This window comes from Crinia signifera, chromosome 4 (genome assembly GCF_055691185.1).
Source record: "Crinia signifera chromosome 4, ASM5569118v1, whole genome shotgun sequence".
In the NCBI taxonomy this organism is placed as follows: Eukaryota; Metazoa; Chordata; class Amphibia; order Anura; family Myobatrachidae; genus Crinia; species Crinia signifera.
In genome coordinates, this window is record NC_139220.1 from 228,253,795 (window position 1) to 228,267,725 (window position 13,931).

The window sequence follows — 13,931 nt, forward strand, 5'->3', positions numbered from 1 at the left end:
GAGTAATTCAGGGAGTGTGAGTAATTCAAGGAGGGAGTGCCAGGCTTGTGCTCCACTGTTTTACTGGGCCATGTGAGCTATCTCCTAGACATCAGACTGTTGTAGCGCTCGGCTATATCTTGCTATTAGAAACTAGCGCTGACCTCCTGTTTTGCTGTCCTGCACGCACCAGCCCTTTACACTGTCCACTGTATCGTGGTACCCGGTGACAACACAGCCCTGCCACACATCGCTGGACCTACATTGTATTTTGTTTGGAGTCTTAAGTGACTCTTGAAGGTGTCTGGACATTCCCACTTGTGCACTCCGGTGGTGTGCTAGCCACGACCATTTTGTCACCTTGTCAAGATGTCTGGTCCCTTGCGAAGAATCCTCCAGGCTTTTAACGCCTCCAGCCAGAGGCTCCTCATTAAAATTGGTGCTCGGATGGCTGAGCCTGTGAGCCCTAATCCTGTGGTCTGTGTTCCACATGTGTCAGCTCCACTTCTGGACCCATCTATTCAGGATGAGGTGTCTTCTGGATTCGCTACCAGCCTTCTGGTTCCTAATATTGGGGAATATTCACAGATCTGATGTGCGGCTATACCAATAGCCGTAAAGCTACGACAGTAAGTTTAGTATAGTTTAGGGAGGGTATCGGGGTAGTTAATGGGATCCAGGTACGCCTCAGTTTGGGGTGGGTTGTACAGGGTGGGGGGGTTATCTGGGAGGTTTGCTTTGGGCGTTTTGGGAGGTATACTTTATTAGAATTAGCGGGTTTAGATGTCTATTTTCTGATTTGTCTCTCCTCTATGGGGTTGTAGTATCATTCAAATCATAACCCTGTAACTGTGCTTCAGTATCTCCTGTTGTTATGTATGCCCGGAGGGCGCCTTCGGGCTAACACGTTTCACTTATAGTGGTAAAGGGAGCCGGTACAACCTAACTTTCGTCTCGCCATACATTATCCTATGTAAATTCAAGACATTGCTTATTCCCATATGCTATTGTTCACTTTGTTTCTGTTGGGAATTTGTTTGTATGTTTCTTTTAAAAAATACAAAACTTTCAATAAAAACTATTGAATTTAAAGAAAAATACATCTGATGTACAACATGCATATGACACATACATTTACGCCTATGTGTTTAACTGTACAGTATGTCTTGCTTGCAAAATACATAAATCGCTGTTATTCATCAATAAGATTTTAGACATTTCTGAAAAATGGATACAAAATTATAATATATGCCAAGCATCTGCAAATCATCAATTAGCCAATCACACGTGTTGACCACAATAATCCTCACTGCATTAGCAACTACTCTTACTAAGTCTCAAACAATATGTATTTCTCAGAAATATATGAGGCTATCTGGATACATGGGTTCATAAAAACACCAAACTGCGCTCACCCTTCCCTCTCCTGTCAATCACCCAAGTCTGTGTAGGCGCAAGCGCGTACTTCTATTTGCTGAGCATGTGTAGGGTGATTACAAGCATGACACGCTACACAACTAGCACAGCGCTCAGTCTGCATGAACCCAGACATCTTCAGACAAAGAGCAGTATTCAATGCTCTCTATTCACCGTTCTTTTTTTGGGCGAATCGGGCTGTTTTCACTCCCTGCGGTGAAAAATTTTCACTGAAAATCTGATTCGCCCTATTCAATGTTCGCTGAAAGCGAATAGTAAATGCCGGCCAGTTCTCCATTTCATGCTCGCTGCAAGTCGCTGGTGTATTTCAATGGGGTTTTCACTGGGATTCGCTGGAGAACTGCTTTCAGCATGATTTTCGCCATGATTCACCGTTTTGCATTCGGCATCTTTTTAAGGTGAACTGGAATGTGTTCTTTTAAAATAAAGGGGTGGTTTTTTTTTAGTCAAAAAATCAGTAATTTTATTTTGTGAAGGGGCATGCTATGCTTTCAGCACATGAATATATATTTAATTTTTTTTTTTTTTTTACACATTCCCCAGCAGGAGGCAGGGAGCCGCTCATTAGATATTCACTTCACACTGGTCCCGCTCATTACATATGCACGAGCGGGACCAGTGCAGCCGCTCCCTCCAAAGTGCCCCTGCCAGCCCTCCCCCACCCCCACACACATTCCGGCACAAGCAGGGAGGCTTCCATCTCCCTGCCTGCCGCCGTCCCCCGGCTCCCTGCGGCGAATGCCACAGGGGTTAAAAATCACTGCTAGGGGCAACGAGCCCCTGCGGCGTTGAATAGAGTGACAGGGAGGGCTGGCAGCGAATGCTCCAGCCCTCCCGAATGTGTCGATTGTGCAGTGAATCCTTAACAGGATTTGCTGCACATCGCGATAATGATCATTGAACACTGCCCATAAAGGCAGGTGAATATTTCCAAGTTGCAGAATTTTATACCAATCAGAAAAAAAAATGTAAACAGACATCTCACCTCAAGTGCATGCTCAATCTTATCCTTCTGCTTCCCGGAAAATGATAAATTGCTGCTGGAGCTGCCATGATCAACTATTTGGCCTCCAAGAAGGCTATCTTCTGGCAACAGGGTCTCTGCCCACAGGCGACAAATGCCATCCTGGCAGGATGTAAGTAGGACATTGCACACAGAGCCCCTGAAATGAAACGAGACCTTCATTTAATGAATTTATGTAATGAAACCAGGGGGCTAGTGATCTGGGAATGTAGAAGAAGTTTGTTAACAACGAGATCTGATGGTCTGACGTTTTGGCGTCCCATGCTCAGTTTTCAAGGTTTTCACCTTGAAAACAGGGCACATGGGACCCCGAAAAGTCGGACCATGAGATTTCACATTAAAAATATTGTTTTGAATATCCAGTCTCCTATTGAGCGGAGTGCTGGACCACCCACATCCCACTAAAATATATATATATATATATATATATATATATATATATATATATATATATATATATATATATATATATATATACACAGGTCGAGTATCCCGTATCCGAGTATCCGTTATCCGAATTATTCCGAAATACGGACATTCCAGAAAGTGAAAAAAAATTTTTTTTTTTGCTAAAAACTCACTGGGGACATTTGTAACAGCTTCACTGGGGACATGATATGTAACTGGCACTATATATGTGCAAGACAATGATTGCTTGGCATTCAAATTCAGTGCTGAGATAGTACACACATTTTGTTTCACGTTTTGAAACCTTGTTTTTTGAACAATTAAAATATATTTGTGTGTATTTTATGTGGTAATAAAATATATTTGTGTGTATATTATGTGTTTATACAGCATACATGCAAGATACTTTAAAATACATCATTGAAATATTAAAATATTCCGAAATACGGAATAATCCGTTATCCAAAATTCTCCTGGTCCCGAGCATTTTGGATACGGGATACTCAACCTGTATATATATATATATATATATATATATATATATATATATATATATATATATATATATATATATATATATATATATATATATATATATATATATATATATATATATATATATATATATACACATACACACACACACACACACACATACATATATATATATATATATTGTGGAAGTCTAGTTGCACACACGCCATTTTAGGATAGTATGGCCGCCATTTTGGTTCGCTGTTATAAAGCCGTGTTATAAAAAAGGAAAGAGTTTGAGGGACTGGCTGGTACATAGTGATGTTAGTGAACATATGTTGGTAGACAAGAGAATACGTAGACATGAGCCAGGGTGTTTTAAGTGTGTTGGCTGTACTACGTGCCAACATATGATTGCCACAAAAAATTTCTATCATCCTCAGTCCGGAAAAAAGTACGTGATCAGACATGCTGTGACATGTAGTACGCCCTATGTAGTATACATGGTAAAATGCCCGTGTGGCTTATGCTACATAGGCAAAACCATCCGCCCCTTTAAGGAGAGGATGGCGATGCATCGGACGACTATAAGAGCAGCTCTGGGGGGAAAAACATCGGATCAGCCCCTTGCCAGACATTTTCATGAAATGAAACATAGTCTTGCTAATTTCAAGCATGTCATAATTGACCATGTGCCCGAGGATAAAAGGCGTGGAGACCGACATAAAAGCCTCCTTCGCCTTGAATCTAAGTGGATTTATCTGCTAGATACAGTCAAGCCCAAAGGTCTCAATGACCATTTAAATATGAGCATATTTGTAGATTAGGTTACATTTATATCCCTATTAGACTGTGTACTCCTATACTGCTCCTAGGCAATTGGCCTATGCTTGGATAACTATCCCCGCTTTCATATGCATTCTCACATTACTAATAAACTGTGGGATATTAAGGTATATAGAGTAGGTGCTCTTTTCAGGTTGATCCTGTTTTGTATATGTTTGTTTTATGTATGTATTGTATATTTATATGTTTTTACTTGTTTTACAGTCACAGCGCATTCTTTCAGCGCTTAAGAGACTGATTGTGTCCGACGTTGCCATGGTGACCGCTCAGCGGTGCGAGACGGGGAGGACTGACGAGGGTGCGCCCTCTACTTCCGGCGGACGCACACGCTGCGGGCCAGGACGGCGTCTGACCACGCTGGTATGTACACTGCTATTTAAGATCTGTATTGTGCATTGTGCTTTTGTAATTGTTGCCTGACGAAGGGCTGGAATAAAGGAAGCCCGAAAGCTTGCAAACCCTGTGTGGTTGTGATAAGTTCTTGGTGATCAAGACCGCTGGTGCTCGCTATCTGGAGTGGCTATATATATATATATATATATACATACACACACACACACACACACACACAGATATATACACACGCGACAAAGATGCATTTTCAGTAAAATGATGCCGTTGGACAGGACCTGGCTGCTCATTCACATCAGGCATCTCATACTGTGTGGCTTATTAAAGCCCAATGTATGATAACACATGTGTTTATCATGTTGATCACTAAGCAATGGACCCACTTAGCATTTATGTATGAATATCAGAAAAGTTCTATACTGCAAATAGCAGTCCCAGGATAAGCTAGAATCTCGAAGTCAGTGCTACTGAAGGTAAAGGATGGATGCTACATACAAGATTTAACATCCAGATATTCGTGGATACGATCCAATTACAATCAGTAATGACCTACTTGAAGAGTAGGGTAGATTTACTAAAGCTTCTAAAAATGGAAGCAGCCATTGCAACCTAGAAAACGAGTCTATGGGACACTATGGGTAACACCTCCACTTGGTTGTTTTATGCTCTCACGAAAAATCTAACCCTGGGAAAAACACCATTCATCAGTCAAATGGTAAAGGCCTTAAGTAACCAGGTGCTTAATTACAAAGATTGTAAATAATTTATACATACACATCTCTCTCACACATACACATTAGGGAAATGTGAATACAAATATTTCTCGAAGGAGATACACTGCAGGCCAGTATGCAAGTACTCCTTTATAAAAATAAACGTTTTAAGCAAGTTTTCTTGATGTTTTGGCGATTTTATATTGGGGGCTATCCAATTAAGAGGCCCGTAAAAAAAATAATGTTTTTTTCCGAAATCAGTGATGGGGCTGTTTTGGGGAATTCTGCTTTGCCTGCAGATCACGGGGGTAATTGAACACCAGCCACAGTGTTAACCAACCACTTCTACCTCTCCAGATGTTTCTGCAACAAACAAAGCATTTGTAGATATGCTTACCTTGGCATAAACCTGCTTGTGTTTCTCCATGAAAATCCGATCACTGCCCTGGGATGGGCAAGGTACACAAATGAAAAATTTATATCAACCAAAACTCCTTTTTTCGGTAAGCTTTCATGGAGTAAAAAAGAGGATTTCCAGCCAGTTAGAGGGTACCAGATCTTTAGAAGACAATCGTCCTGTTGATAGAAAGTTTTCAATGAGTACATAAAAGGAAATTTGCCCATAAGTTATTCATGCCACTTCTCTGGTCATTTATAGCCATAGACCAAGAGGAGAGGGATTGGTCGCACAAGACTACATAAAAGGTGTTGTGAATGACCCCCAAACAATATACAAAATTCAGTTTAATATGATAATGACTGAAGAAGGAGGTGTGCTACCCCAGGACAGTAAGAAATGTCACAAAAAGAGAGAAAAACAAGAATGTCCTGTCTATATGGGTGCACCTATGTCATTTAAAATGTATACTTTTATTAGGTATGCTTTAAGAAATACTGCGAAATGTTTATTAAAAAATAGAGAGAAATGGACAAACAACACTTAAAGTAGGAAATCACGAATAATAAAATAAAGGTGGCAGGCAGGCTGCTCTCACTGAATTCACTTCTGTAATGAGGATGGATTAACATGTGTGAGTATAAGAGATGTTTGGTGTATTTTCACATTTAATATCTTTCACCATGGATATCCACATAAGAGGTATAATCACTGTTCCTATTTAATATATAGGAAACACACACTGAGTTAATCACCCTATTACCCAGATAATGACTGGGAAGACAATGGGTGTAAGGTGGATAATATATATGTTAGCATTAACTCCTTGGCGGGCCCGCACGTGGAGATTTCAGCTAAAGACCTAAATGGACTCGGCTATTAGTAGGTGTCCTTCTGCTCTGTTAACAGGATCTATCAGGCTATTGCGGTGTGGTGTTCACCGCAAAGCTCTGAGATCACTGGTGTCAGGCAGGAAACATATATATGCCGGTCTGCTCAGTGGTACAAGAGCACTCGGCTACCCGTATACTGTCTGTGCCTAAAATAGGTGCTCAATGGCTGGGCACGTTGCAGAGCGGGTTCTAGCCGGTACTAACGCCTCTTATATGACACTACCCTTATAAGGGCTGTGAGATATAGTGGAGAGTTCACACAAGTAATCAAAATCACATCCTAACAATAAAAATAATAAAGAGTGAAGGAGAGCTGGCTCTGCCTGCGCACCGCTAGCCGGCACGCGCTTCGCAGAACAGCTTTTTCAAGACCATTTATAGCCATCACAGACAGTTGATTTGGCCTATATAAATAGCAGATTCACTCGCAAAATATAATTATTATCAAAGTTTAAGAGAAAAAAAAAGAAAAAAAATCACATCATTTACACTCCATTTGAGGATCCTGACAAGAAAACAAATCTCTTTATGGTTATTTCATGCCTCCCAATATGACCCACTCCAGGAGCAACACAATGCTCTGTTTCTGGGCTTCCTTCTAATTTTAACATTACCATCAAAAAAGGTGCTTCACCACAGGTGATGGCAGTCATAAATTAAGAGGGAAGTCCAGTAACAGTATGTCCAATTGGAAAACAATTAAATCAGGCTCTAAAGTAAAAAACTAAACAACAGATCTCTGATTTCCCAATACAATTTCCAAACATACAGTACTTTGAGAACAAAAAATGTATGATATAGATATTAGCGACCGGATACGCAACGGTGGTAACAAAAAAATCACAAAATATTAAAGTTAAATTTGGTGTTCTTTTTAGCCACTGACCAATAGTTATTTTCATTATACCGTAGTATTAAAAATGCTTGAAGATGTTTACAAACAAGGGATCTCCATTTAAAAAAAAGGTAATAATAGTACTAATAGTATAAATACTTATAATAGTATTAATAATTATTTGAGCCAATGATAATGCTCTGAATTTGGCCACTAAATGTTTATGTTCAAGATTAGAACTTTGGATCATCATAAACTTAGGTAAACACTGAAAATGGTAAGCTGGGTACACACTAAGTGATTCCTGCAGCCCACATATCGTTAACTATATTGGCGGTCCCACATGAGAATGATACATTGTATACACACTGACAGATATTGTTTTGCGATGTATCATTAACAATATCGATATCATAAATATCATTACTGATAATGTTGCATAGTGTGTACCTAGCTTAAGTCTACAACTGGCAGAACAAACACAAAACTTGGAACAAGATAGAGAAATTGAGCATGACTCATCCTCATCTATCCTGTGTGTTTAAATTAACAAAAGTAGATTTGTACTTTGAACAAAAAAACTTTATGTTATGTGCACTGCGCATGAGTTGGTACATACAAGTTCTAACCATTTCAGGTAATTTAACATCCAACAGTATTCCTAAATAGACTGGTAACAATCGTATACATGTATGTATTCCCTATTACTGTTCCTGACATCCAGCAAATGATCTCTTCAGCCAACATTATTATGCGTAAAAGCTTTATTCAGAGAAAACTCTGCAGGTGAAGATAGAAATAGGCCAAATACAGAATACAGGATGGGTCTCCCTTATCTGTGTATTCCAAAAACTGAAATATTCCGAAAGCCGTGGATTTTCAGAATATTTTGGGTTTTTGTGGGGGTTCCCCCACCCCTTTTTTCATACTAACCTCATCCCCCTATGTGCATGGCAGCCTTCAGGATCCTATTCAGCAGCATCTCAGGTCTCAGGGGTGCATTGCGCGCCCTCACAATGCACCCCTGAGACCGGAGACTGAAGAGGATCCTGAATGCTGCCATGGATGCCGGGGGATAATCGCGGCACCACCAGGGGACCAGGTAAGTATAGAAAAAAAAACACAAAAAAAACCCCATTCAAAATCCAGAAAAATCTCTTATCCAAAATGCTTGTGGTCCCGAGCATTTTGGATAAGGGATACTCAACCTGCAGTAAGTTACCATTATTAAAATGTATTACACTTATTTTGCATATGCTTCTTTCATTTAAGAAATGATTTAAAAAAAAAAAATGAATGTAATTCTATTTTGCAAACACATTTTGTGACAAAGTTGTGCATCGAAAGACAAAAAGCTCAGGAAGCTGCATAAATTTGTTATAATGTAGTTAGAAAAAAAAAATCAAGCCACCCGATTCTTTAGCTGAATGCGTGAATATTTAAACGATACATATGATAATTGTAAAATGAAGAAACATTTTGTAAGCAACAACAAAGCTGCCCATTTAGTTTATCTGTTCAAAAACGATTATAGTGTATGAATTCCCCTTATGCAACAAGCTTATGGAGATTTAAACAGTGCAGGGGTGATTCCATAGGTCAGTATGGAAAGGGAGCAAGACAAGTAAAGATGAGTCACCAATGATGAAAATGGAAACAAGATGCCATCTGAAGCGGAGGCAGCAAATGCATTATAGCTGGAAGTCTCTTAATGAAGCCATCTGTCACTAAATCATATGGTCGGATAATCGTGGATGCTGCAACATGACTTTAGAGGACAGAGGAAAACAACCAAAGCTGGCACCTTTAGTCTGCTACATTATATCCTTGAAAAAAGACAAACCTTACAGCTGTTTAATTTGCTTTATTTTATTCCAGAAATATAATGTGGAGAAAAAAAATAATTGAATAAAACACCTCAGAAGGTTTTTTGTTCCCCCACCCAGGATATATTTTAGCAGAACAGAATTGCTATTTGGGAACTTTGGTGTTTTGCTGACCCTGCCGAAAGGTTATGCCTCTTGATAAGGGTCACATTCTAACCAAAACATATCTGCTATTTGTTTGATTTGGACAAAACCAACGCACGGTGGCTTGATTGGGTCCAGATTAGGTTCACGGCCAGTAAGACTCCAAATCCTGACCAATGGGGGTCCCGTAGGAGCAAAAATGGGTCCGTCATTATATATATATATATATATATATATATATATATATATATATATATACAGACACACACACACTGTACATATATAATGAAATTCAAATACACTGTTTCAGTGTGGATGAGAATATATAACTAGATAAGGGACCTAATTCAGACACAATTGCAGGGCAAATTTGTACTCAAATTGGGTAAAACCATGTGCACTGCAAGTGGGGCAAATGTAACATGTGCAGAGAGAGTTAGATTTGGGTGGGGTGTGTTCCAACTGAAATTTATATTGCAGTGTCAAAATAAAGCAGACAGTATTTACCCTGCACAGAAACAAAATAACTGCACATTTTGCCTCACCTGTAGTGCAACATGGTTTTGTCCATTTTGAGAACCAATTTGTCCTGTGATCAGGTCTGAATTAGGCCCAATGCCATGCATAAAATGTAAAGCTGTGAATACATGGTGCGATTTGCCCTGTTGATTTTGACTACATAGACAAAATCGCTAAGTACATAGTACAAATTGCACTGCGCTTTGCAGCAGCCGATCCCAATTCGATCCTCGGAATCAAATGTAGAAATAGACTGTGCAGCACAGTCTATTTCTACTATCTCAAAACAAGGCCCATACTGTTCAATGCAGCATGGCCCCCTCTGCCCCTGCCACACCGTCCCACCCTACTTGCCAGCCAATGCCGGCACCCCAGCGGCAGCCAGATAGGCCCGTGTGTCCACAGAATTAGATAACTTCAACTCTGGAGACACTCATATATCTACAATCACCACAGTTTAATGAAAAGGATATGCAACAATTGTAATCTTCAAAAGTACACTGTATGAAAAAACATATCAAACTATAAAAATATGTTTCATATAAAATTAATATAGAAACATAACAAAACAAAACTGATGAGAACTTACCTTCCCTGCAGTAGCAAAGTATTCGCCATCTGGGGACCATTTCATCAGAAGCACTGGCACTGCAGTCCTGTTTGTAAAGAAACATTAAATATTCATTGCCATAGTCTGCCGCCTCGCACAGTATGTAAATTAGATGAATAAATAAAGAGAATTGATTTGTTATGAATCCTTTAGGTTACAGATTATAGGACAGGTTTTTGTATGAAAGATCATAATTAAGCACAGACAAACTATTAAGCTGGCAAAACTAATAAAATGTAGTGTAGTATAAGGTCAGAACTAATAATATGAACACATACAGATGTGAAGTCATGCCACACATCTCTTCTTGGCGCACCAGGTTCTGTGCAATTTGGCTTTAGTCAGTTTAATCAGCACGTCTCTATGGGTGTTCTAGCGTGCACTGCATTAGTAGGAATACACTAAGGCCCTTATTCAGAATCTGATCACAGTACAAATTTGTTCTCAAAATGGGCAAAACCATGTGCGCAGCAGGTGGGGCAGATGTAACGTGCTGCAGAGAGTTACATTTGTGTCAGTAATTTTGTTTCTGTGCAGGGTAAATACTGGCAGCATTATTTTTACATGGCAATATAGATTTCAGTTTCAACACACCCCACCCAAATGTAACTCTCTCTGTACATGTTACATCTGCCCCACCTGCAGTGCACATGGTTTTGCCTATTTTGAGAACAAATTTATACTGCGATCAGATCTGAATAAGGGCCTAAGTATGTTAATTTTGTAATACAGCTATAATATGCAAGTCTATATACAAGGCTCTTCTTGATTTTACCCAACTGTCTATGAAAAGAAGAATACTCTTGATTAGCAGAGCTAAACGTGGTCTGACCGCTGATGGAGAACAATCCAATCCACTAATTAGTAAAATGAACCAAATTAGTGCTATGATTCACCGACAATTGCAATGAAAGCCCATTTTTACAACATGAAAATGACTCACTTTTGGGCAAAAACATATCAGTGACGAGTCCTCGGACCTACGTGTGTTTGCGAAACATGACCGTACTGCAAGAAAACTTGCAGTAAGGTCACGTTATTACCACATGAAAAAGTGACCTGTCCAATTGCATTCCCCCATATGTTATATCAGACATACTCATGAATGAGAGAATGCACAAGCATTAGGATACAGTAGAAGATGGGGGGAAAGAAACTTGGTAAAAATGATATCATGATAAATAATGACTGAAGGTGTTATATACCTACATGACCAGACCAATGATCATATAAATGTGATATTTATAGATAAAAACAAGCAACATGCTTCCCGAATTCCTTTGGACTGTGCTTATGTAGGATTATATAAATATGCAAACCTATTTAAACAACATGTGCTTTGTCTTAGCATATTGTGCAGTTTACAAGATGTAAAGGTGTGTGTATAGTATAGCAATGTGTTGCTAGGATTACTACATCAGTTATAGTTGCAGCTGTAATATTAGAACTTGTGCAGAACGGCTGCTGCAAGCCCAATGCCTCTTCTCAACTTACTTGCATTGCCAGATAGAGTTCCAATCATTCAGTGCAGGTTGAACTTTATCCTCTATGACGTGTCTGTCAATATCATCCTCCTCCTCTTCAAGAATATCACTGGAAGGTGGCGCCCATAATTGCAAGTAATCAGTGGCTGTCAGCAGTCTGTTCCCTGCAGAATATTCATTATTGTGAGGGAAAAATAAAAACTGGAAATAATGGCTACTATTAGATCTGCACTATGTGAAATGACTACCTAAACGTACAGATTCCTTTATAAATGTATCATTTATATACTTACAAGCTGGCTTTAGAGATGTTACTTTCTATGTCAAAATGATTTGTAATTTCCTGTTCTTTCGTAATGCATGAAATTATTTAGATTACCTTGACGCACAGTAAAACGCAGGCTCTACCCTATTGGTTGGGTATGATGTGTCAGCATTCATGTAGACAGTGATGAAATGCATTACGTTAGAATATCCTCCATTTAGATAGCTGTAGTGGCATCTTCTGGGTCACAACAACATTTTTATGCTGGGGAGCTAAGGGTGGTATTTAATCACCGGAGACCATCTCCCCACGGGGAGATGGTCGCGGGGCCCTATTCAATGCTGTCTTTCCCGGACAGCATTGAGTAGGGCATTCATGTCCAACGTTGGCCCTCCAGGTGTTGTGAAACTACACATCCAAGCATGCTTTGCCACAGTTTTGCTATTAGAGAATGCTAAAACTATTGCAAAGCATGCTGGGATGTGTAGTTTCACAACATCTGGAGGGCCAACGTTGGACATGCCTGGAGTAGGGTTTCTCGGCAGAACGAGCCTGACTTCACTAGCAGTCGGGCTCATTCTGCCGAGAACGGCCGGCAAGTGATGAGCTGCCGGTTACAGCTCACGGCCATGCCCCCTTCTCGCTCCCCGGCACGCGGGACATTGAATCCCGCCTGCATGTTCTTGGTCCTGCAGTGACCTAAACATTTTTGGAGTTATAGTTTTTTAACCCCATTCCGGGTTTTCCGCAAGGAAGGGGAGTGGGAAAGAATGAACGGGGAGATGAGTGTGTAGAAGGGAGGAACAAATGAAAAGGGAGGAGAGCAAAGCACAGGGCTGCTCCAACAATAATCATCCACACACTGTAGAGGCTAAAGCTCGGTGCAGGGGGACAAGGGCACTTTAGGTGGGTGAGAAGGACTCTGGGAGGAATGAACAACTGGAAAGGGCATCCCTGTTCCAACACCCCATGGTCCCTGTGGCCATGTGACCATCACTCAGACCTCCAATCATCTTGCATTCTAATAAAGATTTTATTAGCAGGGGATATATATATATATATATATACACACACACACACACACATACACACATACATACCACATGAAAAGCCTGTGTTTGTCCCTCTGCACCTTACTCTGTAGGAGACCTCACAGTCCCAGTGCTGCCTCTGATTAAAAACCATCCCATGACTAGGCTGCTGCTGCTGTTCTCCATAGGCCTGAGAAGCATGTAATGAGCTCCACCAATCAGAGCTCAGCACAAACGTCTCAGCCTTTGCCCTCTGGTGCAAAGTGTCATGGAACTTAGTCAACTCCCAGTAATTCAGTGCACACTTGGCTCCCGATGCTCAGCACAATTAATCATTGTCACATTGGCAGATAGGTGAAGCTGCAGCACTACCCCACTCCCACTTTTTTTTAAATACATGCCAACCAAAGGGGGCCCCTATCTAGAGGGGGGCCCAGGGGTACTGACCCCTTGTGCCCCCATTATAATCCGGCCATGGAGGTCTACGAATGTAGACCTTTTTCACTATAACCCTATCCTACTACATCAGTGGTTCCCAACCCTGGTCCTCAAGTACCCCCAACAGTACACGTTTTCCAGGTCATCCGGCAGGTGCACAGATTATTCAGGAACATTTTAAAAGATCCACAGGTGGAGCTAATTATTTCACTGATTCTGTGTGGAGACCTGCAAAACGTGCACTGTTGGGGGGTACT

General features: G+C 40.4%; 1 protein-coding gene across 2 annotated transcripts in view; it reads right to left on the minus strand.

The window, feature by feature from the left end:
- DMXL2 (Dmx like 2) overlaps window positions 1–13,931 on the minus strand; it is a 122,471-nt gene that overhangs the window by 69,827 nt on the left and 38,713 nt on the right. For both annotated transcript variants that reach the window (XM_083183914.1, XM_083183915.1), the window contains exons 5-8: window positions 11,951–12,104; window positions 10,436–10,502; window positions 5,630–5,808; window positions 2,402–2,579 (exon numbers count right to left, since the gene is read on the minus strand). In XM_083183914.1, coding sequence (XP_083040040.1) covers window positions 2,402–2,579; window positions 5,630–5,808; window positions 10,436–10,502; window positions 11,951–12,104 — 578 coding nt within the window. The remainder of the gene's footprint in view (window positions 1–2,401; window positions 2,580–5,629; window positions 5,809–10,435; window positions 10,503–11,950; window positions 12,105–13,931) is intronic.